At 40.8% G+C, this 24,353-nt stretch overlaps 3 protein-coding genes across 4 annotated transcripts; all 3 read left to right on the top strand.

Annotated features, from left to right (window-relative positions):
• The first annotated feature begins 314 nt into the window (after positions 1 to 314).
• LOC129862769 (SIN3-HDAC complex-associated factor-like) lies at positions 315 to 7,343 on the top strand. Of its 2 annotated transcripts, none has more exons than XM_055934727.1 (6): positions 315 to 529; positions 2,663 to 2,790; positions 3,198 to 3,297; positions 3,449 to 3,572; positions 3,901 to 4,051; positions 4,307 to 7,343. In XM_055934727.1, the coding sequence occupies exons 2-6, from the start codon at positions 2,663 to 2,665 to the stop codon at positions 4,632 to 4,634; spliced, it is 831 nt and encodes a 276-aa protein (XP_055790702.1). In that variant the 5' UTR covers positions 315 to 529; the 3' UTR covers positions 4,635 to 7,343. The 2 variants fall into 2 exon arrangements, with proteins under 2 accessions (XP_055790702.1, XP_055790703.1); XM_055934728.1 differs by lacking the exon at positions 315 to 529 and adding an exon at positions 1,875 to 2,101.
• Positions 7,344 to 13,154: 5,811 nt separating this feature from the next.
• LOC129862774 (kxDL motif-containing protein 1-like) lies at positions 13,155 to 17,704 on the top strand. The gene is made up of 5 exons (XM_055934733.1): positions 13,155 to 13,351; positions 14,480 to 14,578; positions 15,106 to 15,258; positions 15,749 to 15,795; positions 16,181 to 17,704. The coding sequence occupies exons 2-5, from the start codon at positions 14,484 to 14,486 to the stop codon at positions 16,441 to 16,443; spliced, it is 558 nt and encodes a 185-aa protein (XP_055790708.1). The 5' UTR covers positions 13,155 to 13,351; positions 14,480 to 14,483; the 3' UTR covers positions 16,444 to 17,704.
• Positions 17,705 to 18,569: 865 nt separating this feature from the next.
• Positions 18,570 to 24,353, top strand: LOC129862763 (tripartite motif-containing protein 16-like). Its single transcript, XM_055934719.1, has 6 exons — positions 18,570 to 19,327; positions 20,105 to 20,200; positions 20,304 to 20,537; positions 20,655 to 20,802; positions 20,993 to 21,052; positions 23,428 to 24,353. The coding sequence occupies exons 1-6, from the start codon at positions 18,746 to 18,748 to the stop codon at positions 23,976 to 23,978; spliced, it is 1,671 nt and encodes a 556-aa protein (XP_055790694.1). The 5' UTR covers positions 18,570 to 18,745; the 3' UTR covers positions 23,979 to 24,353.

Below are 24,353 nucleotides of genomic sequence, written 5' to 3'. Positions count from 1 at the left end.
AAAAAGTCAGAAGTCAGTGAGTGGTTCTCACTTTTAAATAAATGTATGTTGGAGTTACCCAGCTACACGAGTCCTTGTCCACTAAACGATGCCTAGTCCAGTTACTAATGTTTTGTTATAACGGCCATTACTCAAGCGAATGCATTTTAACAAGCCATCTGGCGTTCCATAGTAAAAGATTGTCTCCGCCTCTTTGCTTACATTCTTCAACGTGCCATAGCAACGAAAGACGAGCCCCCTGTTCCCGCGCAATGTTCCCATCCTTATAACGCCAGCAGAGTGCAAACCCGATGAAACGTCAGCCGTTTATGCAAATCAGGTTGATTGAAGAAAATCAGAAAATGGAGGCGTGGATGGAGCGCACGCGCACTGAGTCCACAACTACCAAGTCCCATACACAGCGAGCTAGACATCAACAAGAGAGAACGGTATCTGATCCTGTGGAATTGTGAGAGTAGTTAGGCTACATTGTAACGACGCGTGTTAAAGGTTATTACTTTGTATCAGCTACGTTCGACTTGCATTTAAGGTAAGAATTGTGTTGGCTATTGTTCAGGTCTAGGCTTCTCAAAATGTGCAACATTTTTGTGTCAGTTTGCTCGGCTATTGTAGGCTTCAAAACAAGCAAGCTCCGAGTTGTTTTGGCCACTTGAAGGCGAACAATTAACAGATTTTTCACAGTCCGAGAAACATTATTGGCCTATAAGCCTATTTATTAGTTTTTAACCTTTTATTTATATATATACCGAATTTAATAGGTTCGTTTAAATGGGAATTAAACGATTGCAGAAATATGCCTGTTTGTTGACTTCTGATGGTGAACTAAATAAACCCAGTCTACAACATATCAAAAATGAGTGAACAGCAGATTTAGGCCTACGCATTTTATCCTCTTTATTTCGAGTTATATGGTGTCTTCCCGATTAACACATTTTTAGTTGTGATTCTTAATAGGTTGATTCCTAGCCTCCGAGTACACTTAGTTTGCAATGTTGAAATGTGCATGTTCCGCTATTTATTTGACTGCTTACTGACGTAAGTAATACTCCATCATGCCTGCCTTCCTACCGGAGATGGTGCGCTTTCAACACGCGGGCGATTGCTCTTGTGTCAACACGGATGCGTCTATCACAAAACAAGTAGTAGCCTAACCAAATGATAGCGACGAACAAAAAATGATAGCAAGATTAAACCATAATTTTAAAATAATTGATGTAGACCTACGTTGTCACTGTTAAAAACCTAAGCTTTGAACTTCGTGCGCATTTGGTGTTTGGAGTTGCACTGGCCAGTGACGCGACGTCGCCTGAATAACGATGTGTAGCCTAAAGATCACATTACACGACTATTCCAAAACAAAATTGTCTCGTTTTAGAGAGGACTATGTTATTTTTATGTAAAAAGTTTGATAATGCGGTTGTGTCAATGACATAATCGAGTTTATTGACTCAGACGGTGGGTTGAAAGGTTCAGTTAAAATGGGTGCGCATGAGGCTGCTCTTGTACCATGCTTCCTCGTGTAAGTGGGCGGGGAACCTATCGATTTACAGTAGTCTTTCTTCGGTGCTAAGGTTATTTTTCATCATGACCGACTAATTTCGTTTTTAAACATAGGCCGTTTTTAATGAAACGATGTTAGTCGGTTTTTACAACTTTAAAATTCTAAATATTTAGCACATCAAAAGCTCCATTCCTCCCACACACACACCCCCTTTCCTCCTCCCACACACACACCTCCGGGCCTCCTCCTCCACACACACACCCCCTGTCCCCCGCCCTCACACACACCCCCTCTCCGCCTTTGAAGTCTGTTGCCATGTAGAGTTACGTCACGTACTGTATTATCCTGCTACTGTCTGGTTGTGCCACTGCACTGTCAAGAGACCCGAAGGACTGCTACTTATATGGCAAAACAAGTAGACTGTAGGGGGCGCGGCTCACGGTTTTGCCGCATGATTATTTTGAAGGCTTCCACGCATCGTGATAGGGTTTGCATGGCAACATAATATATACTTTTCCTTTAAATGCAAATGAGAAATAACTCGTTCTTCCAAATTTTCTTCACATTTATTGCACCACGAGGTATTCACACAAGCAGCAGGTCAGATAAACTTAGCTTAAGCCTTGGTTATTTCATTTACTGCGTCTGTCTTTTAGCATCAAATCAGAGTTTACAATTTTGTCCTAGCTAAGGATATGTAATATTTGGCCATATAGCTGCGGCAGCTATGCAATGCAAATCTCCGAAGACGATAAGAGCGCGGCCGTAGGGTGACATTATCTGTATGACACGCAGACAGACAGCTGACCTATATTCGCTCCTTTTGGGTCAGGGCATGGCAGATGCTCACTTTCATCTGCTGCGAGTTATTTAAAAAATATATATATATTTAACGCGCGAGACTTCTGAAAAGTATTGTATGTCTATCAACCATTATTACAATAGTTAGTCTATATGGATTGGGGGAAATATTGAAATTGTAACCTGTTGTTCCGCTGGTTGGTACATAGGTTGAATCTTTTGCAAATAAATCACTTTTGAACAAAATTGACCATAACCATATCTTATTATAGGCCATTCTCTTTCATAATGATTTGTACCATTTTTTAAAATATATATTAAACTGCAAATGCCTTTGCTGTTTTGTGTTTTTGAAAACAGATGTTTGGCTTTCACAAGCCAAAGATGTACCGGAGTTTAGACGGCTGTTGCATCTGCCGCGCCAAGTCCTCCAGCTCGCGCTTCACCGACAGCAAGCGGTACGAGAATGACTTCACGAGCTGTTTCGGGTAAGCAAGCATTTCTGACAGTTACCGCGCCCTTATAGCAGATTTCGACATCTATGCATTCTTGCAAAAGTAGAATGACTGCAGGCGTTGTAAAACATAAAACAATTAACTGAGCAGTCAATCAAATATCACACGTTGAGTGCTCTTTCCATAGCACTCAGTGCATAATTATACATGGGGCCTGTGCAGCAAATCGGTGGACTGCTGCCTCCCAAACACACTCGGAAAATTAACAAAATATTATTATCCCTAATGAGTGGACAGCTACATGTGAATTACTGTATAATGGTCAGAAATTGTGTTCCTCCTGGTAAGCTAAATGTAATGTCATTATGAACATCCATAATATTTACATTGTTCACATTATCCTGCTTAACCCATATTTTACATGTTTTCCCCACATGTAGATTATGTGGAACTCGGTCTGGAGAAATCTGCAATGCCTGTGTACTCCTGGTGAAACGATGTAAGAAACTCCCAGTGGGGTCTAAGAAAAACTGGAATCACGTAAGCTCCACATTTTTTGTCTATATCTGCTCCTCACTACTCACCTGCCTGTTGGAAATGGTTAAGAAGAAAACAATTTGATGGGAGCGCCTCTCCACTTCTCTCTTCACTTTGCCTCTCTTCAATTTTCTTTTCTTCTATCCTATCCTAGGTGGTTGATGCCCGAGGAGGCCCCAGCCTAAAGATTTCCTCCAGGCCAAAGAAACGGAAGTCCCTCTCCAAGAGAGCCATGCCAATCCAGATCAGCCGACTGCAGAAAGAGCTAAAGAGGAACAGTAAGTCCTGTTCACAGTGCCCCATAAACATATTAAGGTTTGACCACTTTTAGGTCCGTTTACCTAATTCAGTAATAGATCAATGCAACCGTAAGACCCAATCTCAGTGCTTTTCAGATGTTGAGGCACTGAGTCAGACAATATTTTTTTCATTTCACAAGTATCTTTATAACGTAGCCTAAATATCTACATAATCCGGAAGGGTGAGATTCAAACATTGTGCGACATGACCAATCTGAACATACTCCTTCTTCAGTCTACCCAATGATGTACACTACAGTATAGCCTTCTACATCTATGGTTCTACCCGTCCCCGTCCCCCCTCCAGACTCTGATGCCCACAGCACCACGTCCAGTGCCTCCCCGGCCCATTCTCCCAGCTACAGCAACCCTTCAGATGAGGGCTCCGACACAGAGCTCTCCCCAGGCTCCAGCCGCTCCCCTGTCTTCTCCTTCCTGGACCTCACCTACTGGAAGAGGTAAGGCCGCAGTCCCCTCCAATCAAAACACTGTCTGTAATATCCAGCCTGGAAGTGTCCTTGTTCATCTTCACCAGATGCTTTGGTACTCAGATAAGAGAGAAATGGAACAAAAGGAAACAGGAGCCATCTAAGACTTTATTTATTTTATATGCAAATATGCATTTGTCGCTGTAACAATAATTGACCATATCTTGTATGGTTGCATAAACTGTATTACATGAATAATCTCATGTTCCTTTGCTCCTCCTCCAGGCAGAAGGTGTGTTGTGGGATAATCTACAAGGGCCGCTTTGGGGAGGTGCTCATCGACCCTCACCTCTTCAAGCCCTGCTGCCGCAAGAAACGGCAACAGCAGCGGCAGGAGCTGGAGGAGGAGGAGGAAGAAGAGGAGGAGGTTGTGGAAGAGGTAGAAGTGGCGGAGGAGGTGGTGGTGAGGAAGGAAGATGAGGTGGAGAAAGAGGAGGTGAGGTCAAACAGCCAGGAGAGCTCAGAGAGTCCTCAGCTACAGGTCATCATGACAACATCTCAGACCAAAGGGGAGGTTGAGGAGGAAGACTGGGGATATTGCACCACAGTGTGAGCATCTTTGAGGAAGCCTACGGAGTGCTTCTGGTTTACAAGCTCTTACAAGAATAAGTTACCGCTGATTGCCTTTAGTCAGCGAGCAGCTGAATCCCGTCATTTTGTTTGTTTTGTAACTTATAGACTGACTGAGGCATATGGACTATTTTTTTCCCAATTCATCTGATCTTGTATTGTCCTGGGTTCGTCTTCATTAGGCTTGGGCATGCAACGGAAAATGTTTGAAAACGTTTTGCAACGGAAAATGAGCATTTTATTATTGGGCAAGTCCATGTAGTCCACTCCGTGTTGCAAATCCATTTTCTTCCGTTTGGTGCCTTATGAACACAACCCAGATGTTCGGACACCTCTTGGTGTTTTTCTCCTTGACATAAAATGCTGTAGTTTTGACTGATCGGCAGAATACCTTAATTAACAGGTAACAGCCGTACAGTAGCACCTGTATTATCGTGAAACAAATTCACATTCACACTATATTTATCTATTCTGTAAATATGGGCCTGTATGGATTTCTACATGGGCCACCGTCGAGAGCCTGTTCACAGCACCAACAGCCAATACACCAGCCTTAATTTAGTGAGGGAAGGCAGTGCTAGTGTTTTGTCAGTTTTGGTACTTAGGGATGATATTAAGGGAAAATGTTAAAATTGAAACTTCATATTCATCATCTCCAGCACCACACCAACATCCGTGTGTAAACAGCGTTTCTTTCTTTTGTGTACTCAAAAAGATGCACACCAGAAAATATCATATTATGGATGATGTCATCTGGATTTTAGCAGACGCTTTTATATGTATATTATTATTATGTGGTTAGCTTATACGTAAAATACCTATCCAGGTGTTGTAAGATCTGGCAGGTGTCAACAATGCCTGGGCAGAGGAACGCGACCAATTTCAAAAGTGTTTCCCGAATGATGTCCTCATCTTTTGTTACTACAAAATATAGAAATGGGCTGTTTTTATATATAGTATGTTGATGTTTGGGTGGTGGAGATGATGAATATGAAGTTGAAAATGGTGAAATGTCCCTTTTTTAAGGCAATAGTTAGTGCTAGATAGGTAGTTTGAGTTTTCTCCTGCTTATTATGTTAACGTTTGCAATGGAGGCCTAAGGTTATAAAAATGAAGTAAAGCAACACTAGTGTGCTTTGCATAAATGCCGAAGAAATAACCCATCTCATCCAAAAGATCTTTAGATCAGATGCATGAGTCAAATAAGCTATTTCATGGCCTTAAAAGCATATTACTCTTATTTTCAATCTTGCTCTTATTTTCCAGACCCAATGCCCCAAAGTATTTTTTATTTCTATATTATATATAAAAAATGTCTTCACCATATTATAAATCAGCAAATACAATAGTAACCTGTAGATTGTGAACTATTCCTCCTAGAGGCCGAGCTGGATACCTTTTTGTTTATTACTGTCAATAATGGGACATGATTATGTCATTACCACACACATAGTGGATCTACTGCAACAACTTCGACCTACAATGCAATGAAATAACCCACATCAGCACAACTCGATCTGTCCCTCCTGTTGTCAAAAACAGTGTTTTTTTTGTTATTCTGTGGAATTGTTATTTTCTTTTATTTTATATTCTATTTTTATTTTGTCTGCAGGACTTCCGTATAATTTAAACTTCATGATACATATGTCAATTCTATTGATCGTTATTTAGGCATTTTATACTTTTGAGGACTTACTATCATGTTCAAAACTTAGAATTCATCATTCCTTGGTTAGTTAAGCAACTACGATATACTAGCCTACATTATCAAACAAAAACCAAAGCACACTTAAATTCATTCAATTTCAAATGCAAAATAGGTTAAAAAGGACACTAAAATCAGTTTTTAATTATCCATACTATCGGGAAGATTGTATGTATATGGACATATTTCAATGGGGGTTGAGGGCTTTCTAATTAAATGTTTGTTATTTATTTCATATTGACTCGGTACTGGTACTTCCTGTGTACTGTTATAGCTATGTTATTTTCTACTTCCTATACAGCTATGTTTATTTTATTTGTTGTTCACTGTATTTATTCCTCGTCACTATTTAATTTTTTTCTTATATTTTATCTCTGCATTGTTGGAAAAGGACCCATAAATAAGCATTCCACTGTTCGTTTGCACATGTTGTATGTGACTAATAAACTTCGATTTGTATTTGCGCATTTTCCCCATGTGACTATTCTGAAGCTGGTTTCTCACTATGTAATAACTTAGATTTCACATTTAAAGTTGGTTAGTTCTGTGATATGGTTAGCATTTCATGTAGTTCTTAAAAAGCAATCAGTCTAGTCTGAAATTCACAATTAACAGTATTTGTGAATTTTTGGGAACAATACTCATTTTTATTTGATCAACATTAATGTGTAGTAATTTATTCTGTAATATACTGTTCAAGAATTTGATTGGACCTGTTTCTTTGTATCAGGTATCCAGCCTGTTGAACTATGAATTTCAGTGATTTGAGGTAGCCTTATATTCCAATTTTACTTTCCTCATCTTTGCCCTGTAATGTTGCATATGACCTGCAAGTCGAATCTTCGCTTTAGTGCTTCATGCATGTATTGTAGCTATGCAATTGCATTTATTTACCAAGTTAGATCTAGACAAAGCAATGTTTTGTGTTTTATACATGATGTACTTTTTTTGTACTAGTCTTTCAATAAAAGTAAATTGTGATTTTGAGTCAATCTTCTGTTTTGCTAACAACCTTGGACTTTTATCCTGTGCCACCCTATGGGACTCCTGGCCGGTTGTGACACAGCCTGGGATCAACCCCGGGTCTGTAGTTAGGCACTGCATCGACTCGGGAGGCTAAGTGAAGAGTCTTTGTATGGAGTTCAATAGCTCGATTTTCATGTGACTATTTTCAAATTTAGTTTTTTGCAGGTGATTTGTGTGTGACGTAGTGCACATAAATAACTTTTGCTGTAAAATTCCAATATAGGCTACCGAATTGTTTTTAAATACTAGTTAAAAGGGCTTCAATCTTTTCAATTCTACTGATGGTGTGGTCACAAATATATTGAGTTGTGTAGCAAATGTGCCCACTCCACCCAACAATTGAAGATATAGCCTACATGGGATTATGGACAAATAAAAATAAATGGCAGCCAAGAATCGATCATGTCACCAGAATATGATCCTCTATTTATTGGAAAGGTGCATCAAGCTCATCACAATGCACTTTCACCACCCTATGAAGTTCATAACTTATTTCATCAGTAGCCTAATAAACTTCATGCTTTCCCGAGTTGTAGCAAAATATACAGTTGAAGTCGAAAGTTTACATACACTTAGGTTGGAGTCATTAAAACTCCTTTTCAACCACTCCACAAATTTCTTGTTAACAAACTATAGTTTTGGCAAGTCGGTTAGGACATCTACTGTGTGCATGACACAAGTAATTTTTCCAACAATTGTTTACAGATTATTTCATTTATAATTCACTGTATCACAATTCCAGTGGGTCAGACGTTTCCAATCACTAAGTTGACTGTGCCTTTAAACAGCATGGAAAATTCCATAAAATTATGTCATGGCTTTAGAAGCTTCTGATAGGCTAACTGAGTCATTTGGAGGTGTACCTGTGAATGTATTTCAAGGCCTACCTTCAAACTCAGTGCCTCTTCCGATGCAGTGCCTCTTTGCTTGACATCATGAGAAAATCAAAAGAAATAAGCCAAGACCTCAGAAAAAAAATTTGGAGACCACAAGTCTGGTTCATCCTTGGGAGCAATTTCCAAACGCCTGAAGGTACCCCGTTCATCTATACAAGCAATAGTACGCAAGTATAAACACCATGGGACCACGCAGCCGTCATACCACGCAGGAATCCGCGTTCATAGCGCGTTCTGTCTCCTAGAGATGAATGAACAGCAAAGGACCTTGTGAAGATGCTGGAGGAAACAGGTACAGAAATATCTATATCCACAGTAAAACGAGTCCTATATCGACATAACCCGAAAGGCCGCCCAACAAGGAAGAAGCCACTGCTCCAAAACCGCCATAAAAAAACAGACTACGGTTTGCAACTGCACATGGGGACAAAGATCGTACTTTTTGGGGAAATTTCTTCTGGTCTGATGAAACAAAAATAGAACTGTTTGGCCATAATGACCATCGTTATGTTTGGAGGAAAAATGGGGAGGCTTGCAAGCCGATGAACACCATCCCAACCGTGAAGCACGGCGGTGGCAGCATCATGTTGTGGGGGTGCTTTGCTGCAAGAGGGACTGGTGCACTTCACAAAATGGATGGCATCATGAGGGAGGAAAATTATGTGGATATATTATAGCAACATCTCAGGACATCAGTCAGAAAGTTAAAGCTTGGTTGCAAATGAGTCTTACAAATGGACAATGACCCCAAGCATACTTCTACAGTTGTGTCAAAATGGCTTAAGGACAACAAAGTCAAGGTATGGGAGTGGCCATCACAAAGCCCTGACCTCAATCCTATCCTAAAAAGCGTTTCTAGGTTTCTTTCTAGTTTCTGGCCTTTCTAGGGAGTTTCCTAGCCACTGTGCGTCTATGACAGCATTGCTTGCTGTTTGGAGTTTTAGGCTGGGTTTCTGTACAGCACTTTGTGACATCAGCTGATGTAAGAAGGGCTTTATAAATACATTTGATTGATGTAAACTTTGAAAGAAATAAAAGCTGAAATAAATCATTCTCTCTACTATTATTGTGACATTTCACATTCTTAAAATAAAGTGGTTATCCTAACTGACCTAAGACAGGGAATTTTTACTTGGATTAAATGTCAGGAATTGTGAAAAACTGAGTTTATATGTATTTGGCTAAGGTGTATGTAAACTCCCGACTTTAACTGTAGATATGATGGGCACAACTTTCACTGGGGACAGGGTGGTCATGTCCCACACACATTGAGAGATTGCATTTTTGCCACCCCCAGTTATATTATTGGACTGTGATACAAAAAGCTGCATTGTGATACAAAAAGCGGCTTTTAGGACCACGCGGACGCCTCAGCTGTTGGCTATGCTGTTTGGAGTGCTCTGAGGCTGGATTTAAGACCATGTGGACACCACAGAGCGGGCTGACGGGCTGTGTGAAACAATGCTTCTGGAAGGCTGGCTGGACCAGCATGGGAGAGTTTAGCATAGTTCAGTGTGTATGTGTGTGCGCTCTTTCACCGAGTTGTAAAAGCAAGCAGAGTAGAAACTGGCTACTATTTAGTTGACTGATGTAGGTAACTGCTGTTTAATGTAACAGAAAAAAACATAACTATGTTTATTCGCAGTGCTGAGATAGTATTGTAACCGACATGTAACGTTAGCTAATGTTTTATCCCCTCTCGGCTGAGATGAATGAATACCACAGCCAGGTCAGCTCTAGCCTCTAGTTATCTGTCAGATAGTGATATTTGTAGCCTTTGTTTTGTTCCGGAAGTAAATGAACTTGGCTAGCTTTCGCCAGTAGATGTACAGTTAGAGAGAGACCTTGCCAAAAGTAATAAACAGCTCTATCATTTCAGGCTTCACATACACCATGACATTAAAGCCTGCAACGTTAGACCTGTTTATTACTGTGTCAGTGTGAAAAGTTGAGAATTAGCTAGGGAAACTGACAGATCAATAACATTTCATTGCCATACTGCCTAATAAAACTCACATTGCACTGAAAAACATCACAATATTAATATTAAATCGTTTGTTTGATGGTTTCAACGTTTGATTCTGGTTTAGTGTGATTGAGGCAAAAAGAAAAGCGAACATTAACAAACTTTTGGCCAGCTATCTGTCTAACTTTAGATCAACTGGCGAAACCTAGCCAAGTTAATTTACTTCTGAAACGAGACAAAACAAAGGCTACAAAACATTTCCATTCAAACAAAATCTGTTAGACAGTAATAATAGCCACCTCATATTTCTATCTGACAGATAACTAAAGGCTAGAATTGATCTCAATCAGGTTCATGGCAATATGTATTTAGATGTTCTTGAATTAGTGAATTTGAAAAGATTGTGTTAACAGACTTTTAGCCTTTTTTGTTATTTCTTTCAATCAAACCATATATTCTGCCTAGAGGGGTGCTCTGTTGAGTTTTGACGCATGAGAAAATACATGTGACTAGCCTATTCAGCTTCATCCACTAACCATCCTAAAATCTCATTAGAAATTAAGTGTTTTTGGTGTAGCAGTAATGTTATAGCCCTACTATTTTATGTTATTATATTTGGTTATGTAACATGCAAATTAATCATTTGCGAGACATTGATTCTTTGATCTAACTTTACTAAACGAGCACCATTGTTAGAATGGATAATCTATTTGTAATAATACTAATAATAAGTGATGAGTATGACTCTTAAAGGCTTAGGCAACAGATCTGGATGAAATTTCGTTGTAAGCGAAAGGACTGAAAGAATGTTTTTACCGAAAGGTGCTGAAAGGACAGAGCCAGGATTGCGCAATGACGTTAATGAAAGAAGTTTACCCAAATTGTGATGCTGAAGAATAGTTGAAGGATAGCTCTGCCAATCGGCCAGTTCAGGATCATACAACAATAATTTGCAGTAGGCCTATAGCCTAATAGGCTTACAACTAGGCTATATGGTATAGCAATTTGTAGGTAAATACAAATAACCATATAGCCTAATGTCATTGCACTGTTTGCAAGGAGAGCTTAATTGCAAGTAGGCATTTCCTTGTATTGTGTAGCTTACAAGCTGTATCATAAATTTGATTTGATTTGACTAGGTTGAACATGTGGGCACAATATACCTTATGTATAGCAGCCTAAGGTAGGTAAATGGTGGTAGGTAAAAAATCAATACAAAAACAAATCACTGTGTCTGCCTAAAACTCCATGGACCCCTCTTGTGCAGTGGAACCCAGAACGATACGTGGAACCCAGAACGATATGTGACCACTTGCTTAAAGATGACGCCGTTTTACAGAGGACACCTAAACCAGTGGCCACTTCTCTGTTTTATTTTATTCTGGAATATGGTATATTGTGCCCTATTATTATAAAAACCAAAGTCTATCAGAATTCCAGTCATTACAGTAAATGTTATTCCACTTGATCTTCAAGAATAGGACTTGGAAATATGGAAGTACAGATTAGCCAAATTGTTACACCTGAGCATGACCCCAAAACTAAGGACTTATTAGCTAGCCCTACTCTGTTGTTCATGATTTTGTTGTCATGGAGGACTGATTGGGCTCATTGATTCGAGTTGAAAAATAAATGCTGCACTCATGGAATGGCATGCTTTGAGCAGTACTGAAAAGTGCTATTTACATGTGAAAAATGAATGCCATATGCTGTTAACCTTTTTGTTGGTGACACTTTGAAATCTTAATAATACTCAGCTGTTTAAAGGGCAAATCCACAGATGAAACAATAACAAACCGACACCCCGCCTCTGTTTTAGGAAAAAACTGAGGGATGGGCCTGGAGAAATGTAACCACTCTCAGATTAATAGACAGAGCTATGGAGGCAAGGACTGACCATCCATGATATAAAAAATTATTGATAAATCCAAAAACGGATGTAGCAACTACTGATTGCCCCTTTAAGTCTATCAAAAGTGTGCAAGTGTGAGCATGTGTCCCTTAGGCTTATGTGTTTTTTTTATCAGCATGAATTAGATTGAGCAATAAAAGCCCCACTTTTATTCCATGGGTTTGGATCCGCACTATGCAGATGTAGCAAGAGCGCATTTTTCACTGGCTGTCCACTGGTTTCCAAAACAATGATTGATAGGCAGTTTAAACGTCTTGAATTCAACCATTATTGGGTTCAAATACACATTTAGATTTGTGAACAGCCATCCACAACAACCACAATCCGTAAGGCGCAAATAGCTAAATGAGAGAGCATCAGTGTGATTCACATCAATGCGCAATGTAGATATCAATAATAAGTGATATCTGTATCGCCGTAGACTACACAACTGCTGTCATCCTTACATCCAAGCGTTTATTCAAATTGGTAATCTTTGGATGACGACAGCAGTCCCACCATTGGAAGACATTTCTTGGACTGTAGCCTACCAAAGCCTATTCTTGCTCTTTTCCTGCGATCCATCAAACACATTTGGTGTGTCATCATGGTAGTCTCTGATTTGTGGTCAGACTCGCTCAGGTGGAACAAATTTAAACTTGCGCCTTTTTTCAATGCTGATTTGAATGTCATTGAGAAAACAGAAAATTGTCAAATATTTTTTTAACTTTTCTGAATTTAAAAGTAATCCTCGAAGTAATCTATTTTTTCAAAGTATCTGTAATCTGTTTAGAATATTTTTGCAAGTAATGTAAAGACTACAGTTACCGTTAACGTATTACATGTAAAAAAAATAATAATAATACAAAAAAAACGGTAATTACACGTAATCCGTTACCCCCCAACCCTGCCTAGAGTTCTAAAAAAGGTAAAAATAATTATAATAACTACTTTTGGTTTGCTGTGATTGGCATAAAGCCACCGGAAATGACAGTTTTCCTTTCCTTTGTCATCTGATCAACATTTCCACAACACGGAAGTGCGGTGCAGCGTTCAGTTTCTCCAGAAATAAATGTTTCTCTTTGCCACAGACTGCTAAATTACATCTAGCTCCAGTTATGAAAGTGAATGTCAGTAGCTTAATGTAAGAGTGTATATTGCCATTCAAGTGTTAAAGAAAATTCACGGATATAACGAGTTTGGGACATATCTAATCGTAAGTATGTTAGTCTAGCCTGCTTACCGTTACCAAATATTTGTATAACTAAACTTGTTCTCGGTGACGTTACGTGTACTGTCTATAGTCTAGTCCGTCATAGTTAGGTAACGTTAGTATGCTAGCCAGCTAGCTTTAGCACACTGAACAATAATATAAACGCAACGTTCGTGAGCTGAAATAAAAGATCCCACACATTTTCCATACGCACAAAAACGTCTCTCTCAAATTGTGAACAACTTTGTCACTCAAATGTGCAATTTTGTCACACAACACATGCCACAGCTGACTCACGTTTTGAGGGTGCGTGCAATTGGCATATGGTGGCGGTGGGGTTATGGTATGGGCAGGTATAAGCTATGGACAACAAACACCATTGCATTTTATCGATGGAAATTTGCACAGACATAGTGACGAGAATGCACTGCCCCATGTTGCAAGGATTTCTACACAATTCCTGGAAGATGAAAATGTCCCACTTCTTTAAAGGCCTACATACTCACCAGACATATCACCCATTGAGCATGTTTGGATGTTCTGGATCGATGTGTACGACAGTGTGTTCCAGTTCCCGCCAATATCCATCAACTTTGCACAGCCATTGAAGAGGAGTGGGACAACATTCCACTGTCCACAATCAACACCCTGATCAACTCTATGTGAAGGAGATGTGTCACACTGCATGAGACAAATGGTGGCCACACCAGATACTGACTGGTTTTCTGATCCACACCCATACCTTTTTTTAAGACATCTGTGACCAACCGATGTATATCTGTATTCCCACTCATGTGAAATCCATAGATTAGGGCATGATTCATTTTATTTTAATTGAGTGATTTCCTTATATGAACTGTAACTCAGTAAAATCTTTAATTGTTGCATTTATATTTTTGTTCAGTGTTGTTAAGCAAACTAACCGAACGCATAATAAGCCTTGTATCTTGCTAGTGCTAACAAGGTAACTGCTTCATAGCATTTCTTGACTATGATAGGCCTGCTCCCTAGCAGGCTCATATTTGTTAGCTATTTGTTGCACTTTGTAATGCAAACGCCTAGCTGTTTGACATTCATGTATTCACAGTGTTAATGGTGTATGTTTTCCAAATGCTTTCCATTAATCATCAGCACCATGGAACCCACAGCTTCTGGAATGTTCTGTAACAGAATGCTTAGCATGGTAAACTCTGAGGATGTCAACGCCATTATCCAAGCCCAGAGGCACATGTGAGTAACAGTACGGAATGCTGCACGGAGAACATCCTATATCTGCTGGGAGCATTGCTATTTCTCACACAGAGCAATGTTTCCCAACTTCAGCGCACATTTTTGTTATTGCTCCGAACAAACATACCTCATTCAACTCGTGTGCTTGTCCAGGGCTACAATAAAAAGTTGTACTGTTGGGGCTATTTGAGGACTGGAGTTGGGAAACACTAACATAGAGAGCAGACTAGCTGGCTGCATGGGGTCTTGATGGATGGCCTTGCACTCACTGTGATATGTTACAAATACAGCACAACATTGGTTCATTTTGGGTCAATCAGATCTGAGGTGATTTCTTTACACCAACAAAACAGTCTAGACCTACTCATTTCCTTGACACTCAATCCTGTTAGTCAGCTTGTGCAGACTGTGGCAAAACATGCACAGCTTTGCCAAAGACTAACACAAATGGGACACACTATTATTTTCATATTATCCATATAATAGAGCCTATTTTATCTTGCTCGTCACATTGGCTCCTCTCCCAGGCTGGACCGCTTTGAGAAGACCAATGAGATGCTGATCAACTTCAATGGACTTTCCAATGTACGGCTGCAGCAGATGAACGAACACTTCCTGCTTCACACGCGCACCCTGGTGGAGATGAAGAAGGACTTGGACAGCATCTTTAGGAGAATCAGGTGATGGACCCATCCTAATACTACCCCCATTGTCTTCTGACAGATGGCGTCATTCTGACATGACACGCCGTCACACTATCTGACGTAAGACAATGAGGCTACCCTTATACCCTACATACAAAAACATCCCCAAGCCTTACCCCGAAATCCTTTCTGTAGTTCTGACACGGGTTGGATAAGTGTAAGCAATATGGTAATGTCTCCACCCAGCCTATCAGGGGACAAGATGGGAACTACTTTCATACCTATCAAATTTTCAGATCTATGCAAAGTGTTTAGGGGAAGTGGCAAGGGGTTGTTTAATAACTATTTTCTTGGTGGATTGTATACTTCCTCCAAGTACATATTATACTAACTACAAATGGAAACTTTCATCTGACTGTGACGATCAGTCACATACTGTCTCTTGTCCAATTTTCACTCTAGCTCGTGCTTTCTTTCTGTCTTGTGAACATAATCCACATATTCATGGTTTTATCTGTCCACGCAGGACTTTAAAGGTTAAGATCGCCAAGCAGTACCCAGAGGCCTTCAGCAGTGAGTTTGACATTTTACAGTCATGACGGCAACATTGGCAGACAGACAAGTTGTTTACTGTAAATAGTTGCACATTCAGGCATTTTTCACAGTGCAGTAGTTTATTCGTCTTGTTAATTAGACCTACACATATCTGACATTTTCGAAAGTATTTGACGCAACGTAATTCAATGTTTTGATGCCATATTCAGTAAGTCTGTCTCCTCAGTGCCTCTGAGGGTCCATCTTAATATTATTAAGTCCTGTTCTTTCTTCCTCCGTCTGCACAATGGGGAAAGAAATTAGTGGTGACTTGCTTTCCCCTGTGATGTTTTTTTTCTCCAATTAATGTAGAATGGAGGCTACTTTAGACTATCGAGAGTCACCCTGAGTCTCTCCCTCACAGACGTCCATGAGTCGCCGGTCCTGGAGGACGACGAGTTTGATCCCATCCCGCCCAGTGTCGCCACGATGATCGCCGCCACCATGTCGGGGCAGAGCACCGAGTCATGTGACACGAGCCCCGACGTCATTTCCCCGAATGTAAGCCGGTTTTCCGAAGACCTCTCCCAGGAGCAGGCCGACACGCCCACCTCTGACCAAGGCCTGCCTAGCCCTGAAACGGACATGCTGAGGGACGAGGGCCCGGACTCAGTGCCTGCAGAGTAAGCCCAGGCTTAGGGCTCTACTCAGTACCGGAAGAGTAGAGCCTTCGTAACCCAGGCCTAGGGTTCTACTCAGTGCTGGCAGAGTAGAGCCTCCGTAACCCAGGCCTAGAGCTCTACTCAGTACCCGTAGAGTAGATAGAAGCAGCAGCAGGTCAATGTGATTGATTTGGCTTTTGACCAGTTATCTGGTTTGTCGGTTCTGAATCAGAAGCTGATTTGATGGTCAGGATTTAAACCAGCACACTGACTACTGTTCACCTGTAACCGCCAAGACTGTGTCCAAAGATCCCTTTTGTAGACACGCTTGTCCATCACTCGCCACTAACAATGAAGAAGATACTTGAATCTGTGTTCAAGTACTGAATCCTTAATTACTGACCACAGGAGGACTGCACCCAGCTAGTCATTTGTTTGTGTTTGTGTGCACAGGAGTCTCTCATTAATAATGGTTGAGCTTGGAAATATTCACTAATTTAAAGAGGTAGTGAGCTTTGTTGGTCATGGGTAAGCCTATTGCAAGCCAGCTAATCGCAATAGTACGGCCTACCAAAATATGGTTACATTTTTTAGTAACACACCTCAGTGTTATTTACCCTATTAAAACTAGAGCCTGACCGATATGGTTATTTGGGTCTGATTTTTGAGGGACAAAACCTACCGATGCGGATATATCTGCTGATATACTGTTTTACAGCAGGGAAATGAAAGTGTCATTTTCCACGTTGAATTCTCCTAAATTGCCATTCAGAAGAGCAGTTTTCCAAGAAATATGCTGCTAATGTTGATTTCTTACATTGTGACATGATGAGAATGTCCGCAAACATTCAGATCAGCTTGAGATACCCTTTTTCCCCCATCCTATTTATTGAATATTAGTTATCGTGGAATTATCGGCTGATACCAATAAAGCGTTAAAATGACAATATCAGCAGATCATTTCGGCGACGCAATATATCGGTCAGCTTCTAATTGAAACCTCACCACCACAGACTTTTTTTGTTTAACATGCAAAATGTGTTAGTTGCTGCATGGAAGAGTTCAGTATTATTGTTTTCCGTTGTTTCTCAGATATGCATTTTATTTTGTTGGGATGACTTGAGCTCGAGTACTAGGCTACATTGTAAATGACCTCTCGGTGAAGTGGCTAACTTAAGCTTTCTAAGTCTTTATCTGTATCATGATTACGGTAAATGTTACGTAACAACTTGATTGCTAAATTATATTAATTGGTTTGTTTAACAATTAAAATACTTGAAACATGACCCCCCCCCAACAAATAAAACCCTCCAGCTTTTAATGTAACTTTTAGAAGAGGCGGAGCATCAGACGGGTTGCCTCCCACAGTGGACCAATGTTCCAGCCATAGGTATGGGATTTTCGAGACTAGCTGAGCGTCGTTCCGTAGCACATGCACAGAAGGTACAGGGTTTTAGCTATTGGGAAGAGGTGTCCAGAGAGAGGTCACGCAGCCACTCTGCCAAAACAGAATAAAACGTGCTCCCTTGCCACATTGAAAAGGGTTAGATTAGTAGTCCCAGGTGATCATTCTGAGCAGACAATTATCTCTGGTTGTAATGAAAAGAAACGACCCTAATCGACCTTCATCGGGATTTATTTTCTGGTTGTGAATCAATGTTGATTTCTTACATTGTGACAAGAATGACATGAGAATGGCCACAAGCATTCAAATCAGCTATTTATTGAATCAGTTATTGGTGGAATTATCGACTGATATAGCGTTAAAATGCCAATATCGGCCGATAATGTCGGTGATGCGATGTATTGGTCGGGTTCTAATGGAAACTCAACTTCTGACAGACCTCATATCATGGGGATTAAGAGACTTTGTATTTGAGCTGAACACTGCACCTTGCCATCAATAACCCGCAATACTAATTGGCACTATACTGCGTTTGCACTACACTGTATATGTACTGTATATATTTATTAAGTCCACATCCCTTCCTCTGCATATCCCCTCTGTAAATTGTATATCCTCACTGTAAATCATCTACTCCAGAATGTTATGTTTACTGTAAGTATATTGACTGTGTCTGTATTCTGTTAGTACATTGTCTATTGCTGGCAGCGCCTACTCACCAAGTCAATGTACTGTACTTGACGAATAGGGATTCTGATGCCCTCTGCAGGCCAGACACTGATCTTATGGATCACTCACAGATCCAGGCCTAAAGCCAAGTTTCGAATTCAGTGGAAGCCACACCTACTGCTCAGAACAAACCGTTAAACCGGTTACAAACGTATCTCTGACTCTGCTGCTCAGTCTGATAGTGTGTTTCACCATGGCAGAAGCTGTTTTTGATAAGGATTTGATTACCTGTTCAATCTGTCTGGATCCACTGAAGGATCCAGTGACTACTGCCTGTGGACACAGTTACTGTATGGGCTGCATTAAAGAAAGCTGGGATCAGGATGATCGGAAAAGTGTCTACAGCTGTCCCCAGTGCAGGCAGACCTTCACCCCAAGACCTGTTCTGGGGAAAAATACTCTACTGAACGAATTGGTGGAGAAACTGAAGAAGACCGGACTCCAAGCTGCTCCTCCTGCTTACTGTTATGCTGGACCTTTAGATGTGGGGTGTGACATCTGTGCTGGGAGAAACCTCAAAGCTGTCAAGTCCTGTCTGCTGTGTCTTGCCTCTTACTGTGAGACTCACCTAAAACTTCACAATGACCTCAACCAAGGAAAAAACCACAAGTTGATTGATGCCACTTGTCTACAGGAGAAGATTTGCACTCGCCATGACAAACTGCTGGAGGTTTACTGTCTTACCGATCAGCAGTGTATCTGTCTGCTGTGTGTGATGGATGATCATAAAGGCCATGATATAGTCGCCGCTGCAGAAGAAAGGAGTGAAAAACAGGTAAAGATGAGAACAGTCAAATCACACAATACATTTGTTCATCTCTTTTAGCCTGGCATCCTGGCCAGCGAGTGAGAATAGGAGTAAGAAGCAGGGTAGAGACACGTAGTTTAACTAGCAAAAATGTTTTTTACATAATCTGTTTTAACATGTTTCATCTGATAGGTTGATGTCTCTGGTTCCTCATACAAAACAGAATGATGAGGTTCAATTTGAAAAGGGGTCATCCAATCAGTGCGAAAACCAACTCATTTGAGCTGACAATAGTTTTCAGACCATTAAGCTAGTGGTTGCACGCTTGATGAGTCAGATGTTTGAGCGGGAGATGCAGCTGATATTTCAAAGGGGCGAGAGAGCCAGAGGCGTGGACACGAAGGGGGCTTGGCTTGAAGTGCTGAACATCATGGCGTGAATAGACATGTGATTTTGCCATTACTAGCATCATACATTTCACTGAATTACAGAATTATGTACTAGACATTAGAAACAAAAAATAACATTATGCTGCTCTTAAGATGTGAAAATAACAGTTCCACTTCCGGAACGCTAGAGATTACTTTGGCCCGGTTCTGTTTCGATTCCTTGAAAAATTACTTATTTTCCAGTTTCAGGTTCCGTTCCTTGAACCGGTTCATTCAGAACTAAAAGTGTAGATAGCTTCAACGTCAGACAAAAACGCCTTTTCAAAATGTTGTTTTCTGGGTATCTTGTCAGATGCACAGTGGCCTACCTGATAGTAAGCTATTTGTTTTATGCATATGATAATATTCTCTGCAGAAGCAGGTGGGGGAAAATAATCTGAAATCCCAGCAGAGAATCCAGGAGAGAGAGAAGGAGATGCAGGAGCTGAGACTGGCTGTGGACTCTCTGAAGGTGAGCGTTGGGAACATTTTTAATTACGTTCAGGCGGTCTGGGGTCCTGATGAGAGCTAAGTGAATAGGGTGGTTGAAATAGATCCCCACTGTGTCCTAACAGCGCTCTGCACAAGCGGAATTGTTTGACAGTGAGAGGACCTTGACTGAGCTCATCCACTCCGTTGAGAAAAGGCGCTCTGAGGTGAAGGAGCTGATCAGCGCCCAAGAGAAGGCTCAAGTGAGTCGAGCTAAAAGGCATCTGAAGCAACTGGAGCAGGAGGTCGCTGGACTGAGGTGGAGAGATGCTGAGCTAAAGCACCTGTCACACACAGAAGATCACATCCATTTCCTCCAGGTGACATCTCTAACTTAAATGTCACTCACGACTGACTTTTCAATGACTAGGTCTAGAACTCTTAAACAAGTGAAATGTGCTGAAATAAAATAACCGTAGCCTTTCTCAATGTCGTAGCATTTCCAGTCACTCTGTGTCCCTCTTGGATCTGAGGGTACACCCAGCATCATTGTCACGTTTAAGCATGTGAAGAAATTTCTCGGTGAACTGAAAGAGCGACTACAAGACATCTGCAAGGAGGAAATGGACAGAATATACGGGAAAGGTTGGTAGAAGCCATATTTCAAGCTCATAATTACTCTTGTATGTTTGCTATTGTGCCTTCTGTAGAGATTCATGCAGTATGATTTGCGGTGTTTGTACCGTTGATGGCTAGGTTAGCATCGCTGAGTGACGTTGCCCTCCTGAAACTTGTTGCATAGCCTCCTAATGACGGGTGTGCCTGTGTCCTATAGTGGCTAAAATTCCAAACGTTCGCCCTTCTAAGCCCGAGACCAGAGAGGAGTTCTTAGAATGTAAGTAAAGCACACGCACACAATGCATGTTCACTCACTTTGTAAAAAAAGAACAGCTAGCTTAAACCATTCTGAGTGGTCAGCTTCTGAGACCTCACTTGCTATACTGTATACTCATACAGCACTGACTGCTATAGAACACTGACTGCTATAGAACACTGATTGTTAGGGGTCTGACCCACCACAAGTGGTCCAATAAGAACCAAACAGATGCTTAAAATGTTTCTCTCCAACCAGACCTGGGCAGAAAATAGTTTTTCTGTAGTTTATTTGAATATACCAACTTTACAAATACTTGAGGTAGTCGAATATGGTTTATATAGAGCATGCTGGGAAATATGATAATGTGGATTTGGTTCAATTTGATGTGGATTGTATGAGTTTCAGGCCCTTGTATTAGGGTAAAACTAAGCACATACATACATACATACATACATACATACATACATACATACATACATACATACATACATACATACATATGAATGAATGAATGAATGACAATGACCCAACACACCTCCAGGCTGTGTATGGGCTATTTGACTAAGGAGAGTGATGGAGTGCTGCATCAGATGACCTGGCCTACACAATCACCTGACCTCAACCCAATTGAGATGGTTTGGGATGAGTTGGACTGCAGAGTGAAGGAAAAGCAGCCAACAAGTGCTCAGCATATGTGGGAACTCCTTCAAGACTGTTGGGAAAGCATTCCTCATGAAGCTGGTTTGGAGAATGCCAAGAGTGTGCAAAGCTGTCATCTAGGCAAAGGGTGGCTATTTGATTTGTTTAACAAATTTTTGGTTACTACTTGATTCCATATGTGTTATTTCATAATTATGTCTTCACTATTCTACAATGTAGAAAATAGTACAGATAAAGAAACCCTTGAATGAGTAGGTGTGTCAACTTTTGACTGGTACTGTGTATTTGTACACTGAACAAAAATATAAACGCAACATGTAAAGTGTTGGTCCCATGTTTCATGAGCTCAAATAAAATATCCCAGAAATGTTCCATGTGCACAAAAAGCTTATTTCTAAAATGTGCACAAATGTGTTTACATCCCTCCTGGTAAGATGTCCCAAATTGAGGCAGTGCAATTGGCATGCTGAATGCAGGAATGTCCACCAGCTCTGTTACAAGACAATTTATGTTAATTTATTTGACATAAGCCTGCCTCCAAAATCGCTTTAAAGAATTTTCCAGTATATCCAAACGTCTTCACAACTGCAGACCACATGGGTGAGCTGATTGCCCCGTGGTGACGGTGGGGTTATGGTATGGGCAGGCATAAGCTACGGAAAACGAACACAATTGCATTTTAACGACTGCAATTTTAATGCACAGAGATACCATGACGAGATCCTGAGGCCCATTGTCCTGCAATTCATCTACTGTCATCACCTCATGTTTCAGCATGATAATGCACGGCCCCATGTTGCAAGAAACTGTACTCAATTCCTAGGAGCTGAAAATGTCCCAGTTCTTCCATGGCCTGCATACTCACCAGACATGTCACCCATTGAGCACGTTTTGGGATGCCCCGGATTGACGTGTATGACAGCGTGTTCCATTTTGCGCCAATATCCAGCAACTTCGCACAGCCATTTGGAGTGGGACAACATTCCACAGGCCACAATCAACAGCATGATCAACTCTATGCGAAGGAGATGTCACACTGCATGAGGCAAATGGTGGTCACACCAGATACTGACTGGTTTTCTGATCCACGCTCCTACCTTTTTTTTGTAAAGGTACCAACAGTGACCAACAGATGCATGTCTTGGAATAGTATATTAGATTGTGTGTGCTCTACTCATTCTATTTCCATCTTCAACATGCAGTTCCAGATACAGCCCTGTCATTAGTTGAAGGCAGCCAATCCAATAGGTTCAGAAAAGTAGTCACTTCCTGAGATCTGTATTCAAATATTTTGAAAAAGTAGTTGCTTTCTCAGATCTTTATTCAAATACAGTTTGAAGTTTCTGAACTATAGTTCAGAAAGAAAAACATATTTCTACATTGTTAACATTTTATTAAGCAATGAATAGAAGGCGAAAACCAAACAGTAGCATGAATATGTTAGCATAGCAAACATTATTCAAACACTAAGCCTACACAGTTTAGTGGATGCACTTATCAACTTGACTAGGTCATCTCTTCTCCTGTATGCCCATTTCCCGCTCTTTTAGAGAAAATAAAACTCCCCTAACACCCAAGGGAAGAGCGCCAAGAAGGTGATTGGCCAACATATGGGAGCAGATATTGGTTGACTGGCTTGTCAATAAAATAACCTTAAATTCACAGGGTCTTATATATATATATATATATATATATATATAATAATAATTTGACACTATTTCTCCTCTTCCTAGACTGCTGCCCGCTGACATTGGATCCCAACACAGCACATCAACTCCTGTGTCTGTCTGAGGGGAACAGAAAGGTGACCAGGAATCATAAGATCCAGGCCTATCCCAACCATGAACATAGATTTAGCCACTGGAAACAGGTGTTGTGTAGAGAGGGTGTCTGGAGTGTGTCTGAACCCTGCTACTGGGAGGTAGAGTGGACCGGGGTGGAGGTTGATGTAGCTGTCTCGTATAAAGGGATCAGCAGGAGAGGAAGTGGTTGTGAGTGTTGGTTTGGTGCTAATGACCAGTCCTGGAGGTTGTACTGCTCTGCATCTAGATGCTGTTTCTACCATAATGGTAAAGAGACTTCTATCCCTGCCATCCGCTCAGACTCCAGAGTCGGAGTGTACTTGGACCACGGGGCAGGAACTCTCTCCTTTTACAGCGTGACCGTCTCAGACACCATGACCCTCCTTCACGGAGTCAAGACCACATTCACTCAGCCCCTCTACCCTGGGTTTGGGGTTGGTTCATCTGTGAGGATAGTGACACCGTTTTTGAGTAGTAACTAACTTAATATGTACTGTGTAAAATGTGAACCTAGGTTACAATACTTCCCTATGGAACTACTGTGCAAATGGAAAAGTTTTAGGAACACATTGTAAAGTGGGATGGTTATTTTTGTACTTTTTGAAAACTTTGAAAAAGCCCTTTTGATTGGCATCTCCCTGTGTGTACAGTGAACAATAAGTTCAGCTGCTGTTCAACATATTCAATGCAAACCGTAAGACAATGTGTTTAGACTTTGTGATGTAAGTAGGGTAGTATACTGGTCACTTTGTACTAACCATAACTAGCCATAACTTTGACTTATCATATTATAATAATGTATGTATACTATGCTCTACTCTACTATATTAGTTCATTAAAAGTGAGAATGATTTGTT

This window comes from Salvelinus fontinalis, chromosome 9 (assembly GCF_029448725.1).
Source record: "Salvelinus fontinalis isolate EN_2023a chromosome 9, ASM2944872v1, whole genome shotgun sequence".
Classification (NCBI taxonomy): Eukaryota; Metazoa; Chordata; class Actinopteri; order Salmoniformes; family Salmonidae; genus Salvelinus; species Salvelinus fontinalis.
The sequence above is the reverse complement of the archived record's forward strand: the minus strand, read 5'-3'. Positions and strand labels throughout refer to the sequence as shown.

Bases quoted from the DNA above. Each gene is read 5' to 3' on its own strand.
- LOC129862763 (XM_055934719.1), top strand. From the start codon at position 18,746: ATGGCAGAAGCTGTTTTTGATAAGGATTTGATTACCTGTTCAATCTGT. The intron at 19,328-20,104 runs GTAAAGATGAGA...TATTCTCTGCAG, and splicing joins AAGAAAGGAGTGAAAAACAG to AAGCAGGTGGGGGAAAATAA. The intron at 20,201-20,303 runs GTGAGCGTTGGG...GTGTCCTAACAG, and splicing joins TGGCTGTGGACTCTCTGAAG to CGCTCTGCACAAGCGGAATT.
- LOC129862769 (XM_055934727.1), top strand. From the start codon at position 2,663: ATGTTTGGCTTTCACAAGCCAAAGATGTACCGGAGTTTAGACGGCTGT. The intron at 3,298-3,448 runs GTAAGCTCCACA...ATCCTATCCTAG, and splicing joins CTAAGAAAAACTGGAATCAC to GTGGTTGATGCCCGAGGAGG. The intron at 4,052-4,306 runs GTAAGGCCGCAG...CTCCTCCTCCAG, and splicing joins GACCTCACCTACTGGAAGAG to GCAGAAGGTGTGTTGTGGGA.
- LOC129862774 (XM_055934733.1), top strand. From the start codon at position 14,484: ATGGAACCCACAGCTTCTGGAATGTTCTGTAACAGAATGCTTAGCATG. The intron at 15,259-15,748 runs GTGATGGACCCA...CTGTCCACGCAG, and splicing joins AGCATCTTTAGGAGAATCAG to GACTTTAAAGGTTAAGATCG. The intron at 15,796-16,180 runs GTGAGTTTGACA...TCTCCCTCACAG, and splicing joins GTACCCAGAGGCCTTCAGCA to ACGTCCATGAGTCGCCGGTC.